Genomic DNA, 25,766 nt, shown 5'->3' with positions numbered 1-25,766 from the left:
TATCTATCTATCTATCTATCATCTATCTATCTATCTATCTATCTATCTATCTATCTATCTATATCTATCTATCTATCATCTATCTATCTATCTATCTATCTATCATCTATCTATCTATCTATCTATCTATCTATCTATCTATCTATCTCTATCTATCTCTATCTCTATCATCTATCATCTATCATCTATCATCTATCATCTATCTATCTATCTATCTATCTAATCTATATCTATCTATCTATCTATCATCATCATCTATCTATCATCTATCTATATCTATCTATCATCTATCATCTATAATCTATCATCTATCTATCATCTATCATCTATATATTTATCTATCTGATTTCTATACTGCCCTTCATCTGAGGATCACAGGGCGATTTACAAGATAAAAACTTGGCTTCCTGACTATGAATCTGTCTGTTGTCAGCCAAAGATTCCAGCGCTCCTAGGATGGAGCATCTACATTATGCATAGAATCGTAGATTTGTGGAGTTGGAAGGGACCCCAAGCGCCATCTAAGCCAAGCCCTGCAGAAATCTCAACTAATGCATCTGTGATAGATGGCTATCCAGCCTCTGCTTCTGAACCTCCAAGGAAGGAGAGTTCACAACCTCTCAAGGGAGACCGTTCCACTATTGAACAACTCTTATTGTCAGGAAGTTCTTCCTGATGTTTAGTTGGGATCTCCTTTCTTGTAACTTGAAGCCATGGGTTCTGGTCCCACTCTCCAGAGCAGGAGAAAACAAGCTTGTTCCCTCCTCCATGTGACAGCCCTTCAGATACTTGAAGTTGTCTATCATATCTCTGCTCATTCTCCATCACCCTCATCTTCTCCCCTGCCCTCGAAGGGTGCCATCTCTAGGGGGCCCTGGGTGCTCAAGCACCCACCAAAATTTTTTGTTGGGTGCCCAGCACCCACACCACATGGTCCCCAAAGCAACTTCTGGTGCCTCGTGAAACACCAGAAGTCACGTCCGAGGCACATGGCAGAGCGGAAATACAGGGCAAACAACATGCTGTATTGAATGAATACAGGATGTAGTATTTTACATTGAAATGCGGGATGATCCTGTATTATACAGGATGGGTGCCAGCCCTACCACAGCAACTGGAAACATGCTGAAAATGGACCCCTCGACACTTTTAACTGTGGTTCTTTACAAGGCATATCATTTTCCCGCTCTGGTTTTTGGCAAAAACTATTTATGTGCTGTACTCAAGCTGGCTGGGGACGGCATGCTTTCATTGGCTGGGTGAAGTCCTGAGTAGTTCAAAAGTCATTCAGGTTTCGCTGCTCCATTGAAGGCTAAGGCAGCAGCTGCTGGCCAGACAATATGGGGTGAATGCGTTTTAAATGTTGAAACGAGAAATTTCCAGGGCGACAAAACTTGCAGAGGGAGCCACCTACCGGATGTTGTGTGCAATGTCTGCCACTTTGGTCATGAATAAAACAGGCCTGTTTGGAAAACTGTCGCACAACCACAGTACAACCCCTTACAACCTGATACACATACAGACAACCCCACTTTGGAGGGGACATTTTCTATTTTCAACAGAGGTGTGTAGGAGAGTATGGAACAGACACACCCTGCTCCCTCAAACCATCAGCCACAGAAGACCTGCATCTGAGGTACAGTGGTACCTCAGGTTAAGTACTTATTTCGTTCCGGAGCTCCGTACTTAACCTGAAACTGTTCTTAACCTGAGGCACCACTTTAGCTAATGGGGCCTCCTGCTGCCGCCGCGCTGCCGGAGCACGATTTCTGTTCTCATCCTGAAGCAAAGTTCTTAACCTGAAGCACTATTTCTGGGTTAGCGGAGTCTGTAACCTGAAGCATATGTAACCCGAGATACTACTGTATACCATTAGCGCCCTGTCAATCTTTGTCACTTGAGAGGAAGCCCATAAATTCCCCCAGGCTTTCTCCTCATCCCATCTCACCTTAACCTGTCCTTCTCTTTTCCTTCCCCATCCAGATATTTAAATACATTAGCTTTAACAAAACGATGACACAGCTCTCCTCCACCTTAGCCCGCTGCGCGAAGGACATCCTAGGCTTTGCCATCATGTTCTTCATCGTCTTCTTTGCTTACGCCCAGCTGGGATACCTTCTCTTCGGGACCCAAGTGGAAAACTTCAGCACCTTTGTCAAATGCATGTGAGTGGGCCTCCTTTTCCTTCTCCTCCTCCTCACCCTCCTTTAAGGTTTTTGGTCGCATGCCACCACATAGGTTGGTAAGCACTGAATTGTACCGCATCACACACCTGCTCTACGTTTTATAGTGTGTGCCTGATTGTGTAGACTAGCGTGTGCAGGGTTTGTTCTCCTGCTTGCTTGTTTGTTTAGGACAAAAGTATAGACCGCTTAATCAGAAAACTTTCCAATTATGTAATGTTGGTAAGTGAATAACCTTTCTCTCAGGAGTGGAGCTCAGCTTCCAGAGCAACTCGAAGCTGGGCGATAGATCGATATATCATCCAAAACTGGTTTGAAGTCCATACAGTGGTACCTTGGTTCTCACACTTAATCCGTTCTGGAAGTCTGTTCCAAAACCAACGTGTTCCAAAACCAAGGCATGCTTTCCCATAAAAAGTAATGCAAAATGGATTAATCTGTTCCAGACTTTTAAAAACAACCCCTACAACAGCAATTTAACATGAATTTTACTATCTAACAAGACCATTGATCCATAAAACGAAAGCAATAAACAGTATACTGTTGTCAAACAATCAATCAATCAAAACAAAATAAAAAAAATTTCTTCCAGTAGCATCTTAGAGACCAACTAAGCTTGTATGAGCTTTCGTGTCTCTAAGGTGCTACTGGAAGAATTTTTTTTATTTTGTTTCGACTACGGCAGACCTGTTGGGATTTTGACTACATGCAATTCTGTGCAGCTTCACACAGAATTAATTAAGAGTTGGCAGACAGCCAAGGATGACTGAGGAGTTATCTGCCTGGAAATATGGGACCCTGGAAACAGCTTTACCATTGGTTAAGGTCTCACACAGGCATGATGATTTATGACCTTACTGACTGGGATGTGTTGGTTGGTCAGTGTGGTGTTCTGAGAGTCGTTTGGAGTTTGTTAAGAGAGAGCTAGTTAAGATCCGTGTATCTGTTCTGTTCTTGTATATAGTAACTTGAAGTCTGCTGTAAATAATAAACACCTCTAAGTAATCAAGTTACTGGTAGCAGCGTCTTGTTCCTGCTTCGTCCATCCTGCCTGCAACTGATTGCTTTTGAGAACTCTGCGTATGCTCTGCTAAGGTCTGGCTAAGGTCCTGCAACAGGTCAAAGTTGCAAAACACCAATAAGACCAACACGGCTACCTACCTGTAATCAATCAATCAGTAGCTGAACTGGGTTCCACGGTCACAAAAACAAACCAAAAATGAGCCACAAAAACAAAAAAACAAAATAAATAGCAAGAACCAGGCAGACCTCAGTGTAGCACTCAAAATGGAAGTGTGACACTCAAAACAGAAGCGTAACACTCAAAATGGAGCACGTTCGGCTTCCGAAAAGGGTTTGCAGTGTTTGGGTTCCAAGTTGTTTGACTACCAAGGCGTTTGAGAACCAAGGTACCATTGTATTGTGATATCAGTTTCATAATTTTTGACCTGCCAACAGTGCTTTTTTCAAGGGAGACACAGAGAGGCGTGTCTGTCGGCATCCGGGGGTCGAAAGGCCAGGTGGCTAGCCCCCAGCTGCAGTCTCCCTCTCAGCCTTCACGCTGCAAGGATTCATTGACCTCTGGCTCCGACGTAAATCAGCGACTAAGCTTGCTGCCTCGAGCACACTATACGTAGCAGAGTAAGCTGCATAACAGAAGAGGCTGGAGGCTGTGGATACATACGAAAACGGCGGATTTATTTTACACAAATCAGAACAAAGAAACATGTCGTCTCTCCTTGCCGTCTTCACGGAGAGAGTCTCAAAGCCAAAGCAACACAGCGGAAGTTCCGCTTACGCCAGCAAACTGTGCTGGAATGTAAACAGGCATGTGACACGCTGCAATCCCATGTCTGCAACAAAAGGTGGAATGGAATCTCCCAACAGTGTACCCCTAAACATTTTGTGTGGCCAACTGACCGACCGATGGACCGACATGCCAGCTGTCTCCCCAGTAGCAGCACGGACTGGAGCTCCATCATTCTCCCCTCTGGTGCCCGGGGAGGGGAGTCTGGGGTGGCCGCGGTGGAGGCGACGGTGCTGCTCCCCCTTCTTCTCTCTCAAGCCAACCCCGTCGTTGCCCTTCCCGTCCTCTAAGTGCCACCTCTGCCAGCTTGAGTCCTTCATCTAGGGATTGGGGGGGAGGGAGGGGGAGGGGGAGGAGCCAAAATGAGAGTACTCCTAAACATTTTTTAGGAAAAAAAGCACCGCCCAGCAATATATCGCAAAACAGGTAAACTCTGTTGGCTCAGCTCTCCCCCGCCTCATGCAGGGGCAGCAAATCCCAAGAGCTGTTGCCAATAAAAAATCACGGTGTGGGGGGAACCGTGAAGCCAGCCAGTGCCTCTATAATAGCTCCATATATTTATATACATATCAGTATATTGCGATGTTTAACTGGTGATATACCACAATGTTGGAAACCAGATATCGCCCAGCCCTAGAACAACATTAGGAAGAACTTCCTGACAGTAAGAGCTGTTCGACAGTGGAATTTGCTGCCAAGGAGTGTGGTGGAGTCTCCTTCTGTGGAGGTCTTTAAGCAGAGGCTTGACAACCATATGTCAGGAGTGCTCTGATGGTGTTTCCTGCTTGGCAGGGGGTTGGACTCGATGGCCCTTGTGGTCTCTTCCAACTCTATGATTCTATGATCCTATGAACTCTACAGGGTGGACCCATTTCACCAAGCCACAGAGTTCAGTATTTGAAGGAATAACCATACAAAGCTGTCACATGCAAATCTAAGTGCTTTATATTGGGGGGGGGTAGCTTTTAAATTCACTGGATAGCCATCTGTCAGGGTGCTGCCAGTGGCTCCTGGATGGTTGCCCAAGAAAGTATAAAGACAAGGGAACCATCCTTTTTTTGTTTCAATCTTTGCAGAGAGAGGCTATAGAGCCCAGCTTCTTGGATAAGGGCATTGTCCCAAATGAATCTCCACCCCTATCTCTCCCAACTCCTCATTCATCAATATCATCATCACCTCATCTACGGGTGCTGCTAAGTGCCCTCTGTCTTTTTTTTTTTTAAGAATATTTATTAGATTTTCCATTTTTTTTAAACAAACAAACAAAAACAGAACAAACAAAAACATAAAATTCATAAATCATACTTTTAAATAACAAATTTCTCAGACCTCCTCATACTTCTCCTCCTTGTATCCCAATTAAGATTATTTGTTCAGCAAATCCTTCTTTTAAAGCATTACAGCTTATAACATTACCTTATTTTTCAAACCCTTTTTTCCCATCTATGTTCCTTTATATCATTACAGCTAGAAACCCCTCAGTTTCAATCCAACACCATTTAACTTTCCTTAGTTTTACAGTATTTCTGTAAATAGTCCTTAAATTTTTTCCAGTCTTCTTCTGCCGACTCTTCTCCCTGGTTACGGATTCTGCTCGTCAATTCTGCCAGACCCATACAGTCAATCAGCTTCATCTGCCATTCTTCCAGACTGGGTAGATCTTGCGTCTAAGTGCCCTCTGTCTTTGAGCTCTATACTCTTCTACTTTTAAGGCTCACCGGGTTCTGGGAGATGGAATGCTTTCTAATGACAACACGTCAGCTGGGTGTTGTTCCAGCTCTCCCATGATTTCCCAGCTCCCCCCGCCCTCGTCTGCCTCTGAGCTGCTACCTCCCTCAACTCACTGTTGTGAATCTATACTGTCTTCCTCTTCCTCCTTCCTGAAAGGGTCAGGATGGGGAGGCGGTCTCCACCATTCCCCCTCTGCCCAGTCCCTGGCACCTTCTGACCCTAATCTCTCTCATTAAAGATATTATAAGCTATTATGGAAGGGACGTGGGTGGCGCTGTCGGTTAAACCACAGAGCCTAGGACTTGCCGATCAGAAGGTCGGCGCTTCGAATCCCCGCGACGGGGTGAGCTCCCGTTGCTCAGTCCCTGCTCCTGCCAACCTAGCACTTCGAAAGCACATCAAAGTGCAAGTAGATAAATAGGTACCGCTCTGGTGGGAAGGTAAACGGCGTTTCCGTGCGCTGCTCTGGTTCGCCAGAAGTGGCTTAGACATGCTGGCCACATGACCCGGAAGCTGTACGCTGGCTCCCTTGGCCAATAAAGTGAGATGAGCGCTGCCACGACTGGACCTAATGGTCAGGGGTCTCTTTACCTTTAAGCTATTATGGATGCAAGCAGCCCCCCGCTTTCTGCTTGAATTTGGCCCCACAGCTTGACCTGCCCTGCACCTGAGGCCCAGTGATTTCAGGAAATGGACAGGTGGTTCTTGTTTGGTCCAAACTACTTCATGGACCAAATGGGGAGTCCTGGCAGGACGAAGAGGTTCCCCACTGAGGCACTAACCTTACAACTTCAGTTATATGTTTTGTGCACAGAAGGTTCTGTCATTGGGAAGTAGGGGTCCTACAAGCCCAGCACAACACTACAAAGCTCTACTTCTAGACTGCCGAAGCCCTGAGCTCCTCCCTTCAAGGTCTAGGGATGTACGGTGACATATTTACCACTTGAACTTATTTTCTGCACCCAGCGAAGCCTTCTGCCATACATTGCTGACCCGCACCCTCTTCCTACCTTCCAGCTTCACCCAGTTTCGAATAATCCTCGGCGACTTTGACTACAACGCCATTGACAATGCTAACCGGGTCTTGGGGCCGATATATTTTGTCACCTACGTCTTCTTTGTCTTCTTTGTGCTGTTGGTAAGTTGTGTGTTATTGCTTTCTATTGCTCCTGCCAACCTAGCAGTTCGAAAGCACGTCAAAGTGCAAGTAGATAAATAGGTACCGCTCCGGCGGGAAGCTAAACGGCGTTTTCGTGCGCTGCTCTGGTTCGCCCGAAGCGGCTTAGTCATGCTGGCCACATGACCCGGAAGCTGTATGCCGGCTCCCTCGGCCAATAAAGCGAGATGAGCGTCGCAACCCCAGAGTTGGCCACGACTGGACCTAATGGTCAGGGGTCCCTTTACTCTTTACCTTTTACAGAGATTACTGCTGTTTCTCAAGTGTCCCTATTTTCCAGGGACAGTCCTGGATTTACAGAAGCTGTCCCTTTTTCTGATTTGATCCCAGAATGCCCCACTTTCCCTTAAAACGTCCCTTTTTTCTTTGGAAAAATGTTGGAGGGTATGAAGTATGAGGCTCTGAGCCAAGCAGATAGGAGCAAATGCATTGGTATTTTGCAAAGAGATGAAGCTGCGAAAAAGCCGGCTGGAAACCACTCCAAGACCTCCTGCGTTTTGGAATATATTAGATGCTGTTCTCAAGTTATACACCATCAGGCAAACAAACAAACAAACAGATTATTGTCAGAACAGTTCAATGTAGGGCTTTGTTCTAGATTTGGGAAGTCTCTCTGCTTTACACCAACAAAATATTGCAAACAAGATGGCAGGAGTCCCAGCTTGGCCTCGTGACCATGGGAAGGCCGGGGCTGTGGGTGCCATGCCAGTGTGGTGTAGTGGTTAAGAGCAGTAGACTCGTAATCTGGTGAACTGGGTTCACTTCCCCGCTCCTCCACATGCAGCTGCTGGGTGACCTTGGGCTAGTCACACTTCTCTGAAGTCTCTCAGCCCCACTCACCTCACAGAGTGTTTGTTGTGGGGGAGGAAGGGAAAGGAGAATGTTATCCGCTTTGAGACTCCTTAGAGTAGTGAGAAAGCAGGATATCAAATCCAAACTCCTCCTCTTCTTCTTCTTCTTCTTCTTCTTCTTCTTCTTCTTCTTCTTCTTCTTCTCTGGCACCGAAATTTGTGGGTGCCCAGCCCTTTCATGGGGAATTTTGTGGGTGCTCGGGCACCCAGGGCCCCAGGGCATTGGCCCCTATGATACAGGGAGTGTGAAGCAGCGGTGGCAGACTTAACGAAACAAAAGTGCTTGTATATTTTATTCGGGATTGCTCAAAGCAGTGCTACCTGGAGCAAGCAGCAGTTCTTTGCAGCGAGCAAGTCTCAAGCAAGAGTGCTTATAAGTGGTGTCGTGAAGAAGAGTTTTGCGGCTCCATCTTCTTTTTTTCTCAGTTTGTCTAGGTCAGGGGTGGGGGAACTTGTAGCCCTCCAAAGGTTTTTGGCCTCCAGCTCTAATCAGCCCGAACCAGCATGGCCAATGGCAAACCCTCCAGGTGTCACTATTTTCCAGGGACGTCCCTGATTTAGAGAAGCCGTCCCAGTTTCTCATTTGATCCCGGAATGTCCTGCTTTTCCTTAGGATGTCCCTATTTTCATTGGAGAAATGTTGGAAGGTTTGGTAGGATGTCCCTATTTTCACTGGAGAAATGTTGGGGAGGGTATGGAGTTATTTGACCCTCCCCCAAGCCATCTGGTGGCAATCCTATATAGGGAAGTTTTTTCAATGTTTTATTATGTTTTTATATGTGCTAGAAACAGCCCAGAGTGGCTGGGGCAACTCAGTAGGATGTGTGGGGTAAAGGTAAAGGTAAAGTGGCCCCTGACCATTAGGTCCAGTTGCGGATGACTCTGGGGTTGTGGCACTCATCTCGCTTTATTGGCCGAGGGAGCTGGCATACAGCTTCCGGGTCATGTGGCCAGCATGACTAAGCTGCTTCGGGCGAACCAGAGCAGCGCACGGAAACGCCGTTTACCTTCCCACCACAGCGGTACCTATTTATCTACTTGCACTGGTGTGCTTTCGAACTGCTAGGTTGGCAGGAGCAGGGACCAAGCAACAGGAGCTCACCCTGTCGCTGGGATTCGAACTGCCGACCTTCCAATCGGCAAGCCCTATTCTCAGTGGTTTAGACCACAGCACCCACGTCCCTAGATGTGTGGGGTATAAATAGTAAAATTATCATTATGGAAGGGGGCGTCCCTATTTTCGGGCGAGAAATGTTGGAGGGTATGCAATGGTCAGGGATTATGGGGGCTATAATACAATGACTGTGTCCCCCCCCCCCAGCACTCAACTAGGTGGCTTGTGGGACATTTCCTTCTTTTTGGCACTGCCACTAAATAGGTGGGGTGGGAAAGACTACATTATTTATGACAGCAGTTGAGCATATATATATTCTTGAAGTGTTAAAGTTGGGAGGTATAATTTACTTTCATTTGCTCCATGGAGCAAAGAGGGGGCTTTATGTGTCTAGTCCACATGGAGGAACCGACCCTTCTGTTTCTCTTCCCACAGAACATGTTCCTGGCTATTATCAACGACACGTATTCTGAAGTCAAAGAGGAGCTTTCAAACCAGAAGAATGAATTGCAGCTCACAGACATCCTGAAACAGGTTCCTTCATTAACTGAAATACACATTTCCTCACCTGTGAAATGTGGATTATGTTTCGGAGGGTTTGCACGCTTGCCATTATTATTATTATTTTTAATATTTTTTATTAAGGATTTTCTTGTTTTACAGAAGTGTAGTGCCTCGTATTTTTTCTTCTTCTTCCATGTAACATTTTTACAAATCCGTTTTGTTTGTTGAGGCATTAGGGGGAGAAGAAAAAAGAAAGAAAAAAGAAAGGGGGGGTGGAGAGAGGGAAGATGGATGGGGGTGGGGTCGGGTGGCGGTGTTTCTATTATGTTTAATGTATGTAGAGTTTGGTGTCAGCGTTGCTTGTGTTGTTCACTTGTGTTCCTTTATTATAAGGCTTTTCTGGGAAACAATAGGTGATGCGGAGAGGGGAATTTGGGGTCTTTGTTTGAATCCTGTCAATGAATGGGGGGGGGGGAATAAACCTGATAGAGGATTAAGGTCGACTCTAGACAAGATCCCCCACCCCAGCTTCAAAATCAGGTGACCTGCTACAGAAACACACACACCCCTTTCCTTTTGAACCCCCACATCCTGAGTCAACAAAGGCTCTACTTCAGAAGCCATAAGGAGGGAAAAGAAGGGCGGTCTCTTCCTCCTCCCGATTCCTGCAGCTTCAGATGCTACATAGCAGCACCCTGGCGTGCAGAACCCCAGCAACCCTTGGGCTGCATAATTTCCTCAAGGTCCACAAAACTTTGGGTCCTTCTGCCCCACTGTTATGCATCACGCTGGGTGCCAGGAAGAGGGAAGAGGGAGGAACAGCTTATCTCCCCCTTGGCTACTGCAATACGCTCTACATGGGGCTACCTGTTACGTACTGAAGTTCTCACCCTGGGCCAGCAGGGGGATACTGTAGATAGTTTTCACTCAGGTCCACATATGCAAATAAGGGATTGAAAGTGGCGTTCAGTGATTGGATAGTTACAGAAAGTGGTTACTGTTCCGTTGTAGTGGCGCTCTATATAAGCAGGCTGGCTGAACCCTTCAGTTCAGTTCTGTTCTGGCCTGTGAATAAACAAGAGCTCTCTGAAGAATCGCTGTGTCGTCTGATATGTTCACCCACAACTTAACACTACCTTTGAAAGGGACTCAGAAAATACAACTAATCCAGAATGCGGCAGCTAGACTGGTGACTGGGAGTGGCCAGCAGGACCATATAACACTGATCCTAAAGGATCTTCACTGGCTCCCAGTACATTTCCGAGCACAATTCACAGTGTTGGTGCTGACCTTTAAAGCCCTAAACGGCCTCGGCCCAGTATACCTGAAGGAGCGTCTCCACCCCCATCCATCAGCCTAAGGTCCAACTCCAAGGGCCTTCTTTCCTCACTGCAAGAAGCAAAGCTACAGGGAACCAGGCAGTAGTGGTGCCCACCCTGTGGAACGCCCTCCCATCAGATGTCAAGGAGATAAAGAATTATATAACTTTTAGAAGAAGAAGAGTTTGGATTTGATATCCCACTTTATCACTACCCGAAGGAGTCTCAAAGCGTCTAACAATCTCCTTTCCCTTCCTCCCCCACAACAAACTCTCTGTGAGGTGAGTGGGGCTGAGAGACTTCAAAGAAGTGTGACTAGCCCAAGGTCACCCAGCAGCTGCATGTGGAGGAGCGGGGAAGCGAACCCGGTTCCCCAGATTACGAATCTACCGCTCTTAACCACTATACCACACTGGTTCCTTTAGAAGGCATCTAAAGGCCACCTTGTATCAGGAGGTTTTAATGCTTGATGGTTTTATTATGTTTTTAGATATGCTGTAAGATGCCCAATGGGTGAGGTATAAATAATAATAAATATTAGTAGTATTATTATTAAGCTCTTCAGACACACTGCAGAGAGAACTGGAAGGTGTGCAGGGTGGGGGGGACATGTGAACTCACTTTGATGTCTTGTGAAGAATTGTTCTGATTTCATTGTGACCATATTCCAGACTGTTCATGTTGCTGCCATACCTCTTCTCTCTGCCTGCAGCAGGGTAAGGTGGCAAGGCTGAATTTTTCCATGCATCTTTTAACTCCAGGGCTATAATAGGACCCTAATGAAGCTGAAGCTGAAAAAAGACCGGATCTCTGATGTGCAAAAAGCTTTGCAGAAAGGGACCAAGGAGCTGGAATTTGAAGACTTTAAGAACAGCTTGAGAGAGTAAGTAGCTTCAGAGTTTGCTGAGAACCTTCTTGGAAGTCCCTCATACCACAGACTAGCATCGGCCAACAAACAATGTTTGATGCTAGGGGTGGCCAAAGTGTTTTGCCAAATTTTCGTCGATAATAAGAATGTTAGGTGTTCAGGCCCTGTGTTTCAGCTCCAGTCTCTCTCCTGCTGTCCTTCCTTCCTTAGGCTTGGCCATGCTGAGCACGAGATCACAGCAGCCTTTGCAAAGTTTGATAAAGATGGGAACCAGATTCTGGATGAGGAGGAGCAGAAGAGAATGCGGAACGACTTGGAGGAGAAGAGAGTAAGGATACATTCTCCCTCTGTGTCACAGGAGTGCCTTTGATTGTGGCCCTGAGTTTTAAAAGCACGATGGTCAAACCTGAACACGATGAAAATGACTGGCTGCTTCTTCTTTCCTAGGTTGCGTTGAATGCAGAAATTGAGAATTTGGGGAAATCCTTCAGGGACAACAATTTGGACGGCCCATTTGCCATTGCGGATGCAAAGAACAATCAAGGAAACAAATCTAGCCCGGTGTCTGAGGAGGAGTTCCAAACGTCTGTATTATTATTTAATTTTATTAGTACCTGTCAAATACACTCATCAGAATATACAGACCCAAAAAGAGATCACTAAATTATGTATTATGCAAAACATAGGTATGGTGCCCATACTCCATGCCTTCCAACATTTCTCTGATGAAAATAGGGACATCATATTCAATAAGAATAATAATAATAATAATAATAATAATAATAATAATAATAATAATAATAATATTTATACCCCGCCCACCTGACTGGGTTGCCCCAACCACTCTTGGCAGCTTCCAATATATACTGTATAAAAACCATAATAAAACAGTACACATTAAAAAACTTCCCTGTACAGGGTTGCCTTAGATCTCTTCTAATGGTTGTATACAGTGCTTCTTTTCTTTAAAAAATGTTCAGGGGTACTCTCATTTTGACTCAATAAAATCACCATTTTATAGTTCAAATCAGGGAAAATAAATACAGTAAATGGACAAAAGTACAAAGAACATGCATTACTCATTTTGAAATACTGCCCCTCAATGAGGCCAAACTTTTATCAGTAAAACACCACATGTCCACATTCTACACTGCTTCACACATTAAACACTCGCTTCTGTCTGAGATTCAGGAAACACCAGGAAAGGAAATGAGGCAGCCATTGGAGGTGGTAACAATGGAACTAACCAATCACAGTGCTAGATTTCAACTGTATTACATTGTTTTAATATTCGGTTGGAAGCTGCCCAGAGTGGCTGGGGAAACCCAGCCAAATGGGCGGGGTATAAATAATAAATTATTATTATTATTATTATTATTATTATTATTATTATTAACTCCTACTTCACACGTTGGGACATGGGTGGCGCTGTGGGTTAAACCACAGAGCCTAGGACTTGCCGATCAGAAGGTTGGCGGTTCAAATCCCCGCGATGGGGTGAGCTCCCGTTGCTCGGTCCCTGCTCCTGCCAACCTAGCAGTTTGAAAGCACGTCAAAGTGCAAGTAGATATATAGGTACCGCTCCGGCGGGAAGGTAAACGGCATTTCCGTGCGCTGCTCTGGTTCGCCCGAAGCGGCTTAGTCATGCTGGCCACATGACCCAGAAGCTGTACGCCGGCTCCCTCGGCCAATAAAGCGAGATGAGCACCACAACCCCAGAGTCGGTCACGACTGGACCTAATGGTCAGGGGTCCCTTTACTTTATCTTACTTCACACGTTAAACACTCGCTTGTGTCTGAGACTGAGGAAAAAACACTGTGACAGGAAATGAGGCCGCCATCGGGGGTAGCAATGGAACTGATGGTTCACCATGCTAGAAAAAACCTTTAAAATTTAACATTTTTAGTTTCTTCTCCCGTTAGATTCACAAAATGTTTAGGGGTATGCATACCCCTGCGTACCCCCAGGAAAAAACACTGGTTGTATGGCTACTTATTCCTTGGCTCAGGGGTTACCTAACTCCATACCATCCAACATTTCTCCAATGAAAATAGGAGAAAAGCAGGGCATTTGGGGATGAAATCAGAAACCGGGGTGGCTTCTGTAAATCCAGGACTGTCCCTGGAAAATAGGGACACTCAGGGGGTCTAATATTCCCCTTCTGATATCAAACGAATTTGGAAGAGTTGGGCTCAAAACTAGAAGTGGAGAATGGGAATAATCTCTCCTTTGCTGATTGATGCACAAAGAGGTCAGCACAGGAACAAACCTCACTTTCTTCCGCAGACTCCTGAGGCGGGTTCTGCAGCTGGAGCATTCCATCGGGGGTGTCATATCCAAGACAGAAGCCTTGGTGGTTAAGCTGGAGGGACTGGAGAGAAGCAAATTCAAGAACAAGGACTCAGCAAGCAAACTTCTCAACAACATTAGCAAAGTAGGTATCTGTAGGTTCCAATTGCACGTCGAGGTCCCCAAGACACCCCAAATAAAAACACAATGGCACTTAATTTTTGTTTAAGGTTTTTGGCATAATTTTGGCCACAACTTTATTAAAATTACAGCAATGTCAGTGGTTGCTTAGGCATTGGTAGCGACTAACTGACCCCACACGGGGACAGTCTGACATTCGCACCCCCCGCAAAGTCAGCAAGGGTAAGTCACCCAGGGAGAGAGACGGGACTGGGAACCATGCCTCACCTCTCCCCTAGCCCCTTGACAGGGTTCGGACAAAAGCATGGCGAGCCCCTGGGTTCCTTTAACGGAAAACCCTTGCAGCAGCGTTTTGGAGGGGCAGGCACAGCCAAATCCATACCCCTCCACCAACCAGTTCCCAAACCAATGCCTAACCGCAACCTTACAAGTTGTGACGATTTGCTACGCAGTAGGCAAAAACCAAATGGCACCAGCCAATCAGCCAAATGGACAAAATTCCTACCGGGCCCCTGCCCCAAAGCAGACGACCCCATGACAGGCATAGTGAAATATACTCAGAGTCGCGAAGTGATTTCATGCTCTTTATTCAGCTCATAGTGGTGAGGAGGAATGAATGAAAGTCCCCTCAAAGTATCAGCTTTATATACATTATTTACACAATGGGCTGCACAAGATTGGCTAATTCCGGAATTCTACTGTAAGCCAATCAGGTTGTGGATTCACTTCTATCTGGAGCATGATTGGGTAGTTCCTGCCAACCAATCATACTGCTGCATTGTTCTAGGACCAATCAGACTGCTGCATTCTGAATCCTATTGTTCTAGGACCAATCAGACTGCTGCCTTTTGGATCCTATTGTTCTAGGACCAATCAGACTGCTGCAGTTTGGATCCTATTCAACTCAGTACATAACACCCCTCCCCTCTAAGTTCCAGTCCTGCCCGGGAGGTCGCATTCATAGTCCTCGAGGTACGCTGGCGGCCTACGTGTGCGTTGCGGCCTGGGGTGTTCCCTGGTCCGGGGTTCAGGTTCTGGCTCGTGTTCCAAGGATGCTGGCTGTGATGGGGCTATTTGGTCTGGCGCAACCGGCTCGCTCAGTTGTGGTTCTGGTTCCGGTGTCCTTTCGGCCTCGCAGGTCCTCTCTGTATTTACTGATTCTGCCTCTCCTGCTGGCCCCTCGTGCTCTATGGGCCTCACTGCCCCTCTGTTCCTTTGGGACTCCTCTGACCTTTCCTCCTCCTGGTTTTCTCCCGGGAATCGTCGCCGTATCTGGTCGCAGTGGCGGCGCCAGCATTGCCCCCCATCTGTTAGCACCTCGTACGACACGGGGCCAGTGACCCTGGTGACTGTGGCGGGTACCCATGCTGGGCCTGCCCCAAAATTCTTTGCGTACACTGGGTCCTGGGCCTCGAAGATCCGGGGGTTCCTGCCTTCCCCCACCACTACCTCATCCTGAGCTCTATCGGGGTGAATGCAGTCCAATCTGATTGCAAGGCGCCGACCCATTAGTAGTTCAGCGGGGCTCCGGCCAGTCGTTGAGCTGGGGGTGCTGTGCTGTGCTAGAAGGAATGTGGCAAGGCGGTACTCCCAATCCCCTTGCGTCATGCGGCGAAGGGTGTCCTTGGTGGTCCGCACCATGCGTTCTGCTTGGCCATTGGTGGCAGGATGGAATGGCGCCGAACGGATGTGGCGGATGGCGTTCTGCGCTGTGAAGGTTTGGAATTCTCCTGACGTAAATGCAGTCCCGTTGTCTGAGACGAGAGTGTCAGGGAGCCCGTGGGTTGCAAACAGCCTGCGTAGTACCCGGATGGCTGCGGACGTAGAAGTGGACGGTACCAGTGCGACTTCCAGCCATTTGGTGTAGGAGTCCACCACTATGAAGAATGTTTTCCCCTGAAAGGGGCCAGCGAAGTCCACATGCAGGCGTGACCATGGTGCTCGGGCGGACTCCCAGGACTGGACTGGGGCCCTTGGGGGATCTGGGCGGGATTCTTGGCAGGCCTGGCAGTGTTTGACCCAGGCCTCTATCTCTCCGTCGATCCCCGGCCACCACACATAACTCCTGGCAAGGGCCTTCATTCTTACTACCCCTGGGTGTGTCTCGTGTAGGGCTGTGAGGACCCTTTTTCGGAGGGGCTGGGGAACAACGACCCTGCTTCCCCATAACAGGCACCCCTTGTGGGCCGACAGTTCATGTTTGCGGGTTGTGTAGCCGGCGAATTCTGGCCCGGGGCTGCTGCTGGGCCATCCCCTCCACACCCAGTCCAGGACCCGGGAGATGACCCTATCTTTCTTGGAATGGTGTGCAACTTCTTGTGCCTGAATGGGGCGGTCGGGAAGCAGCTCCAGGCTCATAACCTCTTGTGCGGGTGCTGGGTCGGGGCCTGTTTCCGGTAGTGGTAGCCTGCTGAGGGCATCCGCATGGCCCATCGCCTTCCCCGGACGGTGAATCAGTGCATACTGGTAGCTGGCAAGGAAAATTGACCACCTGAGGACGCGAGGAGACAGCACTTGGGGGGTCTGCTTTTCAGGGGCAAATAAGCCAAGCAACGGCTTGTGGTCAGTCACCACGGTGAAGGGCCGCCCGTACAAGAAATCATGGAATTTTTTTACTCCCTTCACGATTGCCAGACCCTCCTTGTCGATTTGCGAGTAGTTCCGCTCGGTTGAGTTGAGTGTCTGGGAAAAGTATGCCACCGGTACCTCTCTTCCATCCGGGAGTTGGTGTCCCAGGACAGCGCCAATTCCATAGGGCGAGGCATCGCATGCTAGCACCACCGGCAGCCTCTCGTCGAAGTGTGCCAAGACCGAGTTTGAGACAAGCAAGTCCTTGACTGCCTGGAATGCGGCCTCCTGGCGCTGGCCCCACACCCAAGGGGCCCGCTTGTCCAGGAGTCTGTGTAGGGGCTCTGCTACCGCCGCCTTGTGGGGAAGGAAGGAATGGTAAAAGTTCAATAGTCCCAAGAAGGCCTGAAGTTCAGTCTTGTTCTTGGGCGCTGGGGCATCACAAATGGCCCGTACCTTGTCCCCAGTCGGGTGGACCCCTTCTGCGTCCACCATAAATCCCAGAAAGTCCACCTGAGGCACTCCTAGTAGACATTTTTCCCGCTTCACCTTGAGACCCGCCGTCTGGAAACGGTGCAGAACGGTGCGGAGGCGGTCCTCAAACTCCTCTGGTGTGGGCCCGGCAATCAACACATCATCGAAGAAGGGGGTGACGCCCGGAATCCCTTTAAGTAGAGAGTCCATTAGATTCTGGAATATGCCTGGTGCCACGCTGACACCGAATTGCAGCCGCTTTACCCTGAATGCTCCTCTGTGCGTCACAATCGTCTGTGCCTCTGCTGTGGCCTCATCTACTGGCAGCTGTTGATATGCTTGGGCCAAGTCCAGCTTGCCAAAAATTTTCGACCCAGCCAGGGTGGCAAGAACATGGCTGACCACTGGCACTGGGTATGCATGGGCCGTGAGGGCCTTGTTTATGGTACATTTGTAGTCTGCGCAGATGCGGACTGAACCATTAGGCTTGACGGGCGTGACGATTGGGGTTTCCCAGGGGGCATTAGGCACCGGCTCCAGCACTCCTTGCTCCACGAGCCGGTCCAATTCCTCGTCTATACGGGGTTTCAGGGCGAACGGGACCCGGCGGGCCTTGAGCCTGACCGGTCGTACTGCGGGGTCAAGCTGTAGAGCAATGGGGGGGCCCGTATACTGTCCCAATTTCCCATCGAAAACCCCCGGAAATTCCTTGCATATGGCGTCCACGTCCACTTGTAAGCTAGTGTGGTTCACCCCGGTGACGGCTAGCCCTAGTGGTCCAAACCATGCCAATCCCAGTAAGCTAATGTAGGGGCCCTTGACCACAAGCAAGTCCAGTTGCCGCGTCCGCCCTCGGTATTGCACCCTGAAGGTCCCCACCCCCATTGTGGGGACCTTACGCTTTTGGAAGTCCCGGAGGGTGAATGGGGCCGGCCTGAGTTTGGGACCCCCAGTAGGACACAGTTTCCTTAAGGTCCTTGCCGAGATTATGGATAGAGTTGAACCCGTGTCAAGCTCCATGCGGCATGGGGCCCCCTCTATCTGTACGTCAACATAAATTTTCTCTACGTTGGGGTGGGGCAACTGGTATACCTGGAAGTCCGTGAGCTCTGTCGAGTTGCCTTGGTGCGTTGGGCCCCGGGACCTGGGGCTCTTGGATTGGTCATCTGATGCCTGGCGTCGGGTGGGCCGAGCCCGACACACCCGGGCGATGTGTCCCAATTTTCTGCACTGCCTGCACTCTGCGTTGCGGAAACGGCAGGTCCTCCTCTCGTGACTTTCTCCACAGCTTGCGCAGTTCCCTCCTTCTCGTCGAGGCAGCTGTGGTATGTGGGCTGCTTGAGTGCGCTGCTGTACTCGGTGCACCTCCTCCCTGTCGGATCCTGAGTCGTCGGTGAGGTCTTCGTGGTGGACCCTCGGTTGGGACAGCTGGCTCGGCCGTGCCTCTTGCGTCGACCTCTCGGCAGCTTCCGTTGCCAGGGCCTCCTCCAGAGCGACCTGGAACGTTAGGTCCTTCTTAGCGTAGAGGCGTCGTTGCAGCTTCTCATCCTTCAGGCCACCGACGAGGCGGTCACGAAGCATGTTCTCCAGCTCTGAGAAGTTGCAGAACCGGGCGGCTTGGCGGAGAGAGGTCACAAACCCAGTTATGGTTTCCCCAGGGGCTTGCCGCTTTGCGTAGAAGGCATTTCGACGAGCCACCACTGAGGGCTGCGGTGAAAAGTGCCCCTTCAGCTGTTCCATTATTGTTTTGTATGGAACAGTAGCGACGTCTTCCGGCGCAAGGAGAGCCCGGGCGATTTCAAACGTCTCCTCTCCACAGACGCTGAAGAATATCGCCCTCTTCTTGGCGTCTTCTTCGTCGGTGACCCCTTTGGCTTCTAGGAGGAAGGTGAAACGGGAGGCGTACGCTTCCCAGTCTCCAGATGCTGGGTTGAATGGCGAGAAGCTGTTGTCGGTTGCCATTCTGAGTTCCTTGTGTCCCGGAGCTGAAGCCTGGATACACGGTGCGAGGCAGCGGTGCGGCAGGTGGCGGTGCTGCGGTGCTGTGTGTGGCAGTCAGCTCAGCGGGATCCCACCTTCGTCGCCAGTGAAATATACTCAGAGTCGCGAAGTGATTTCATGCTCTTTATTCAGCTCATAGTGGTGAGGAGGAATGAATGAAAGTCCCCTCAAAGTATCAGCTTTATATACATTATTTACACAATGGGCTGCACAAGATTGGCTAATTCCGGAATTCTACTGTAAGCCAATCAGGTTGTGGATTCACTTCTATCTGGAGCATGATTGGGTAGTTCCTGCCAACCAATCATACTGCTGCATTGTTCTAGGACCAATCAGACTGCTGCATTCTGAATCCTATTGTTCTAGGACCAATCAGACTGCTGCCTTTTGGATCCTATTGTTCTAGGACCAATCAGACTGCTGCAGTTTGGATCCTATTCAACTCAGTACATAACACATAGCAAGGTCAAGCAAACAGCCTAAAATTAGGGAAGGGAGGGCGGGTGATCCGAAGCACGCAGCGAAAAGAGGAAGTTCGTCGCTGTATGGAACTATTTAACCAATAGGGCTGTCAATCACTAAATGGCAACATATAACTTTCCCCAGTAACAGCCCACCCCTGCTTAAAAGATGGCCAAACCTTTTGCCTAGCAACAGTGAGGTGTCTCGTCAGCCCCCACTGCAACACCTGCTCCCCATGAGGGAGAACACGCTTTGCAACATCCTATCTACTCAGGGTGCAGAATCCACACTGGGCAATCCTCCCCGCCCCCCAAAAAATCTCAACAACTCTGGGCAATCCCCCCACTTTTCTGAATTTTTAGTCCCCCCCAAATAAGAGGTGTCTTATACACGGGGGCTTGTTATACACAGAAAAGTACGGTATCCACTCCACCCAATAAAGTGGGGCAAAGGCTTTGACCTGGTTCGCCAGTCACATGAAAACCAAGCTTAAAACAAAATGTAGTTTCCTCAACCTTGGCCCTCCAGATGTTTTGAGACTACAATTCCCATCATCCCTGACCACTGGTCCTGCTAGCTAGGAATCATGGGAGTTGTAGGCCCAAAACATCTGGAGGGTCAAGGTTGAGGAAGCCTGCTGTAGTTCAATGCGAATCAACAATTGTGCTGGCCCACACTGCTCAGAAGTGTCTTGAAATTGATTTACAGATGGCATTTAACTCCGAGTAGGCTTGCTAAGGAACGCGGGTGGCACTGTGGGTTAAACCACAAAGCCTAGGACTTGTTGATCAGAAGGTTGGCGGTTCAAATCCTCATGATGGGGTGAGCTCCCGTTGCTCGGTCCCTGCTCCTGCCAACCTAGCAGTTCGAAAGCACGTCAAAGTGCAAGTAGATAAATAGGTACCACTCCGGCGGGAAGGTAAATGGCGTTTCCATGCGCTGCTCTGGTTCACCAGAAGCAGCTTAGTCATGCTGGCCACATGACCCAGAAGCTGCATGCCGACTCCCTCGGCCAATAAAGCGAGATGAGCGCCGCAACCCCAGAGTCGGCCACAACTGGACCTAATGGTCAGGGGTCTCTTTACCTTTACCTAGGCTTGCTAAGATGTATAAGACTGAATCAGATGAGTGCTGGAAATTCAGTGAGGTTAAGGGAATGTTCTTTCACATGTGGTGGACTTGTAAAAGGGTAAAAGAGTATTGGGAAATAATCCATCCATAATGAATTGGGGGGGGGGAAATGTTTAAAAGCACCTTTCAAAAAAAACACCAGGGTTCTTTTTGTTGGGGATAATACACACAGAAATTCCCAGGTGTCAAAAATGGTTATTTATGTATGCCACTACTGCGGCCTGTGTTTTGTTAGCCCCAAAATGGAAAATGAGCAAGGTCCCAGCTAAAGAAGAATGGCAACATAAACTGAAAGAATATGTGCTGCTTGCAGACTTAACATATAGAATAAGAGAACAAGAAGAACATATGCTTGGAGAAGACTGGAAAACGTTTTTTGAGTACCTGGGGGAAATTGTGTACATTTGAAAACATTGGCAGCATTAAGATGAATTCAACAGTGTACATAAGTTTTGATGGATGGAACACTGAAAGGTTTAGTTTTTGTAAAATATGCAGGGATTTGTGATATGCAAAATGAACCATGGAAAGAGAAGAAGGGAAGTCACTGATATCTCAAGGATGTTTAAATTAGTACAGTGGTACCTCGGGTTACATACGCTTCAGGTTACATATGCTTCAGGTTACAGACTCCGCTAACCCAGAAACAGTGCTTCAGGTTAAGAACTTTGCTTCAGGATGAGAACAGAAATCGTGCTCTGGCACTGCGGCAGCTGGAGGCCCCATTAGCTAAAGTGGTGCTTCAGGTTAAGAACAGTTTCAGGTTAAGAACGGACCTCTGGAATGAATTAAGTACTTAACCCAAGGTACCACTGTATTTTAAATTGTAAAACTGAAAGAGAGTGTGTGTGTGGTGTGTGTGTGTGTGTGTGTGTGTTTTTCCAGAGCACCCCTCCCCTGCTGGTTTCTGGTTTCTTGCATCATCTGAGCCCACCTTTACATCTCCCTGTGGACTGGTGGTTTAAAGTGAAAAGATTCCTATTGGCGTCTCCTCTCTACCTCAGTAACTCTTGATAATCTGCATAGTCAAACTTTGGAACTCCCTGCCACAAGAGGCAGTGATGCTTCTGAATACCAGCTTCAGGAACCCATGGAGGGCGGAGAGTGCTACTTGTAATCCTAGTGTTGCAGCAAGTCCTTCCCCGCTTCTGTCCGTAAGCCTCTGAATGAGCAGCTGCCTTTCCCTTTGTTATGTACTGAGTTGAATAGGATCCAAAATGCAGCAGTCTGATTGGTCCTAGAACAATAGGATTCAGAATGCAGCAGTCTGATTAGTCCCAGAACAATAGGATCAAAAATGCAGCAGTCTGATTGGTCCTAGAACAATAGGATTCAGAATGCAGCAGTCTGATTGGTCCTAGAACAATAGGATCCAAAATGCAGCAGTCTGATTGGTCCTAGAACAATAGGATTCAGAATGCAGCAGTCTGTTTGGTCCTAGAACAACAGGATCCAAAATGCAGCAGTCTGATTGGTCCTAGAACAATAGGATTCAGAATGCAGCAGTCTGATTGGTCCTAGAACAATAGGATTCAGAATGCAGCAGTCTGATTGGTCCTAGAACAATAGGATTCAGAATGCAGCAGTCTGATTAGTCCCAGAACAATAGGATCCAAAATGCAGCAGTCTGATTGGTCCTAGAACAATGCAGCAGTATGATTGGCCTTCAGGAGCCACCCAATCCAGCTCCAGATGGAAGTGAATCCACAACCTGATTGGCCTACAGGAGAATTCCGGAATTAGCCAATCACGTGCAGCCCATTGTGTGAATAATGTATATAAAGCAGATACATTGGAGAAACTTTCATTCCTCCGCACCACTATGAGCTGAATAAAGAGCATGAAGTCCATTCTCGACTCTGAGTCTATTTCACCCTTTTTCTTACTCGCAGGAAGAACAGTTCAGCCAAGGAAGTCTGGTTCCTCAGAACGCCGAGTGGGTCATCAAGGAAGAAGGTGGATCGGAGAGGCAGGAGAACGACTTCCGCTTAACCCCCCTGAGTGGCAGCAGCGCTTTCTACCCCAAGACAGAGCTCCCCGGCTCTCAGACACCCAAGAGCGCCCCACGACAATCCAATAAAAGCTTCTAACTCGTTTCTGAACAACCCCACTTCGCTAATAAAACACCACCACAATTTCCGCTACTTTACTACTTTTAGACTAGTCAGGGCTAAAAAACAAACACCTATGCCTGATTTTAATTGTGCTTTTAATCCCGTGGTTATAATATAATAATTTATAATAATAATTTATTATTTATACCCCGCCCATCTGGCTGGGCTTCCCCAGCCACTTTGGGCGGCTTCCAAAAAAAACCCTAAAATACTGTAATACATAAGACTCTCCATGTCTCGCTCTTTCCAAAATGGAACCTCAAGGGCCTCAGTCCAAATCAGAGCAGTGGGGTGAGAGAGAGTTTAACCTCGTCTCCTTTTCCTGCTGAAAACTGCCCCTGCCCCGCTGGATTTCTTAAAAAATTATACAATGTTCAGTCGTTAAAAATTGCAGCAAATCGGAGCTGGCAAGGAGGGTGATTTAGAGTGGATAGATGTCACAGGGGCACAGAATAACCCTTCCTTTATTGGGGAAATCCGTAGCTACTTTTTTGTGGCATGGGATTCAAAAGTGCAATTAACATAGCTGTCAACTGTCCCTTATTTGGTGGGAAAGTCCCTTATCCCAGTGCTGTGTCCCGCTGCTGTCCCTTATTGATGATGTCCCTTAAATTTCCTGGGTTTCAAAGGAAGCAGCTCCTCTCCCTCCCTCCCTGTTGGCCAGGGAGGAGGGAGGCTCCAACTGTGTTGCTTGGCTGCGTTGCTCACCCAAGAAGGAGTCCAAGAATGACTGGGGGGTGGAGCTTGCATGCCTTGTGCCGATCCAATCGGCTGCATTGCCTGGGGACTCGCCTTTGCTCAGCACTTCCCAGCGGAGAGGTGACGGTGGTTTTCCTTGCTGCATCCCCTTTGCCGGGTTGCTGCGCTGTGGGAACCACCGCTTGAGGCTTCGTTTGGCTGCTGGCTGGGTTTTCTGCCTTTGGCTCGGAGGGGCTCAGAAGTTGAACCTACCTGTGTTCGGAAAATCCCTTATTTTGGCTGCTGATCCCTTATTTTTGAGGCTGCTGGTCCCTTATTTTCAAATCTGTAAGTTGACAGCTATGGCAATTAAAGTCTCTTCTCATTTCGCCCCTGGAAGAGAAAGAACACAGTCTTCACAACACAACCATGTTTGGCTACATGCGATGAACTGCAATGGAGAAGGATCACTATTTCCTCTGGGCATTAGAGTGGGGGGGGCAGATTTCTGATCTGGATTCAAATTTTGCCGCTGGCTTCTGTATGTTTCAAATGGACCCCAGTCCTGCTCAGATAGATTGAAAGCCCTGAGGAAGTCTGAAAGTTGTCGCTTTGCACAAAAATATTTTTCGACATGGATTTCAATTCAGTGCAGGAAAATCATGCCCACACTATATATTATAATAAATATAATTGAATGGTATGTATTCCGAGTGCTGTAAAAACTAATAATAATAGGTGCAACATGTGCTTAAAATAAAACTAATAGGACAATTACGATAGACAAGGACGAACATAACGTTTCCATCTGAGGGAGCAAATTCCCACCACCTGCACATAGTTGTCAACTTTTCCCTTTTCTTGCGAGGAATCCTATTCGGAATAAGGGAATTTACCTTTAAAAAGGGGGAAAGTTGACAGCTATGCACCTGCATACATGGCTAAATAGATACCTGTGTATTTATTGCATATGGTCTGGTTCCAGACTGCCAATTCCTCCTAATCCGTTTGCACAAAGTTTGTGGGGAGCTTAGGCAAGGTTAGCCGTTTATGGAGCGTTTATTCTGATTTGTTTGCGAGGAAGTTACAAAACCGTGCGTCAGGCCATTACTATCCCACACTTCCCAGTGCATTTAACTGTGCCCCCTAAATTTGCCAGTGTGTGACTGATTGCTATCCAGAAACGGCAGCAATCTGGAAGGGCCCGTAGCTGGTCTGGTGCAAATCCGCTGCCTCAGATGGAAGCTTCAAATGGCTTCTTTGTCTATTGTACACATGTTCTCCCTGACTGTTCGTTTAAATCATGGGTAGGCAAACTAAGGCCCGGGGGCTGGATCCGGCCCAGTCGCCTTCTAAATCCGGCCTGCGGACGGTCGGGGAATCAGCATGTTTTTACATGAGTAGAATGTGTCCTTTTATTTAAAATGCACCTCTGGGTTAATTGTGGGGCATAGGAATTCCTGCATTCCCGCCCCCCCCAAATATATATATACTGTATTTTTTGCTCTATAAGACTCACCTTTTCCCTCCTAAAAAGTAAGGGAAAATGTGTGTGCATCTTATGGAGCGAATGCAGGCTGCGCAGCTATCCCAGAAGCCAGAACAGCAAGAGGGATTGCTGCTTTCACTGCGCAGCGATCCCTCTTGATGTTCTGGCTTCTGAGATTCAGAATATTTTTTTCTTGTTTTCCTCCTCCAAACACCAGGTGCGTCTTGTGGTCTGGTGCGTCTTATAGAGCGAAAAATACGGTATATATAGTTCGGGCCCCCCACAAGATCTGAGGGACAGTGGACCGGGCCCCTGCTGAAAAAGTTTGCTGACCCCTGCTTTAAATAGAGGTTGCAGATATTATAACCTAAAATTCCATGTATCATTTTGTACCTCTCTCTCGGTAGAGCCCAAAGCCATATGCTGAGCCTGGACCATTGCACCCAGGGCTGGACTTATTGCTATCACCTGCCAGCTCCGCCCAACTCCTCCTCCGCCTCTGTGTGGCCCCTAATCCAGAGCCCACCTGCCTGGATCTCCTGCTGACAGTGTTCTGCTTGTGAAGGCCACCACCAAACTTAAAATACTTCCTTGCATTGTATAGATTTGTTCTCTGCTCAGACCCCGCAAGCGCTCAGCCATGTGTTAGACCCACCTTCCATCATGCCTGTGAACCGACACACACATCTCAGCACTGCTACTGATGCTTGATGACTAGATTAGGCACAATAACCTGTCATGTCTTTCCATCCTCTTGTGTGATACGCAATGATTGTCACTCCGGGCTAGGGTTGGACTAGATGTCCTTTGTGGTCCCTTCCCATCTCTGCAAATCTACGATTCTATGGCTATTGCTATGCAGTG

At 48.0% G+C, this 25,766-nt stretch overlaps 1 protein-coding gene across 2 annotated transcripts in view; it reads left to right on the top strand.

Moving 5' to 3' along the window:
• The window catches only part of PKD2L1 (polycystin 2 like 1, transient receptor potential cation channel), a 68,365-nt gene extending 43,478 nt beyond the window's left edge, over positions 1 to 24,887 (top strand). For both annotated transcript variants that reach the window (XM_053387928.1, XM_053387927.1), the window contains exons 8-15: positions 1,984 to 2,165; positions 6,739 to 6,859; positions 9,299 to 9,397; positions 11,448 to 11,569; positions 11,765 to 11,882; positions 12,002 to 12,138; positions 13,842 to 13,989; positions 22,514 to 24,887. In XM_053387928.1, the coding sequence (XP_053243903.1) occupies positions 1,984 to 2,165; positions 6,739 to 6,859; positions 9,299 to 9,397; positions 11,448 to 11,569; positions 11,765 to 11,882; positions 12,002 to 12,138; positions 13,842 to 13,989; positions 22,514 to 22,711 (1,125 nt within the window). In that variant the 3' untranslated portion in view covers positions 22,712 to 24,887. The remainder of the gene's footprint in view (positions 1 to 1,983; positions 2,166 to 6,738; positions 6,860 to 9,298; positions 9,398 to 11,447; positions 11,570 to 11,764; positions 11,883 to 12,001; positions 12,139 to 13,841; positions 13,990 to 22,513) is intronic.
• The last annotated feature ends 879 nt before the right edge of the window (positions 24,888 to 25,766 follow it).

This window comes from Podarcis raffonei, chromosome 5 (assembly GCF_027172205.1).
Source record: "Podarcis raffonei isolate rPodRaf1 chromosome 5, rPodRaf1.pri, whole genome shotgun sequence".
In the NCBI taxonomy this organism is placed as follows: Eukaryota; Metazoa; Chordata; class Lepidosauria; order Squamata; family Lacertidae; genus Podarcis; species Podarcis raffonei.
Note: the sequence above shows the minus strand (reverse complement) of the source record. Positions and strands in the feature narration are given on the sequence as shown.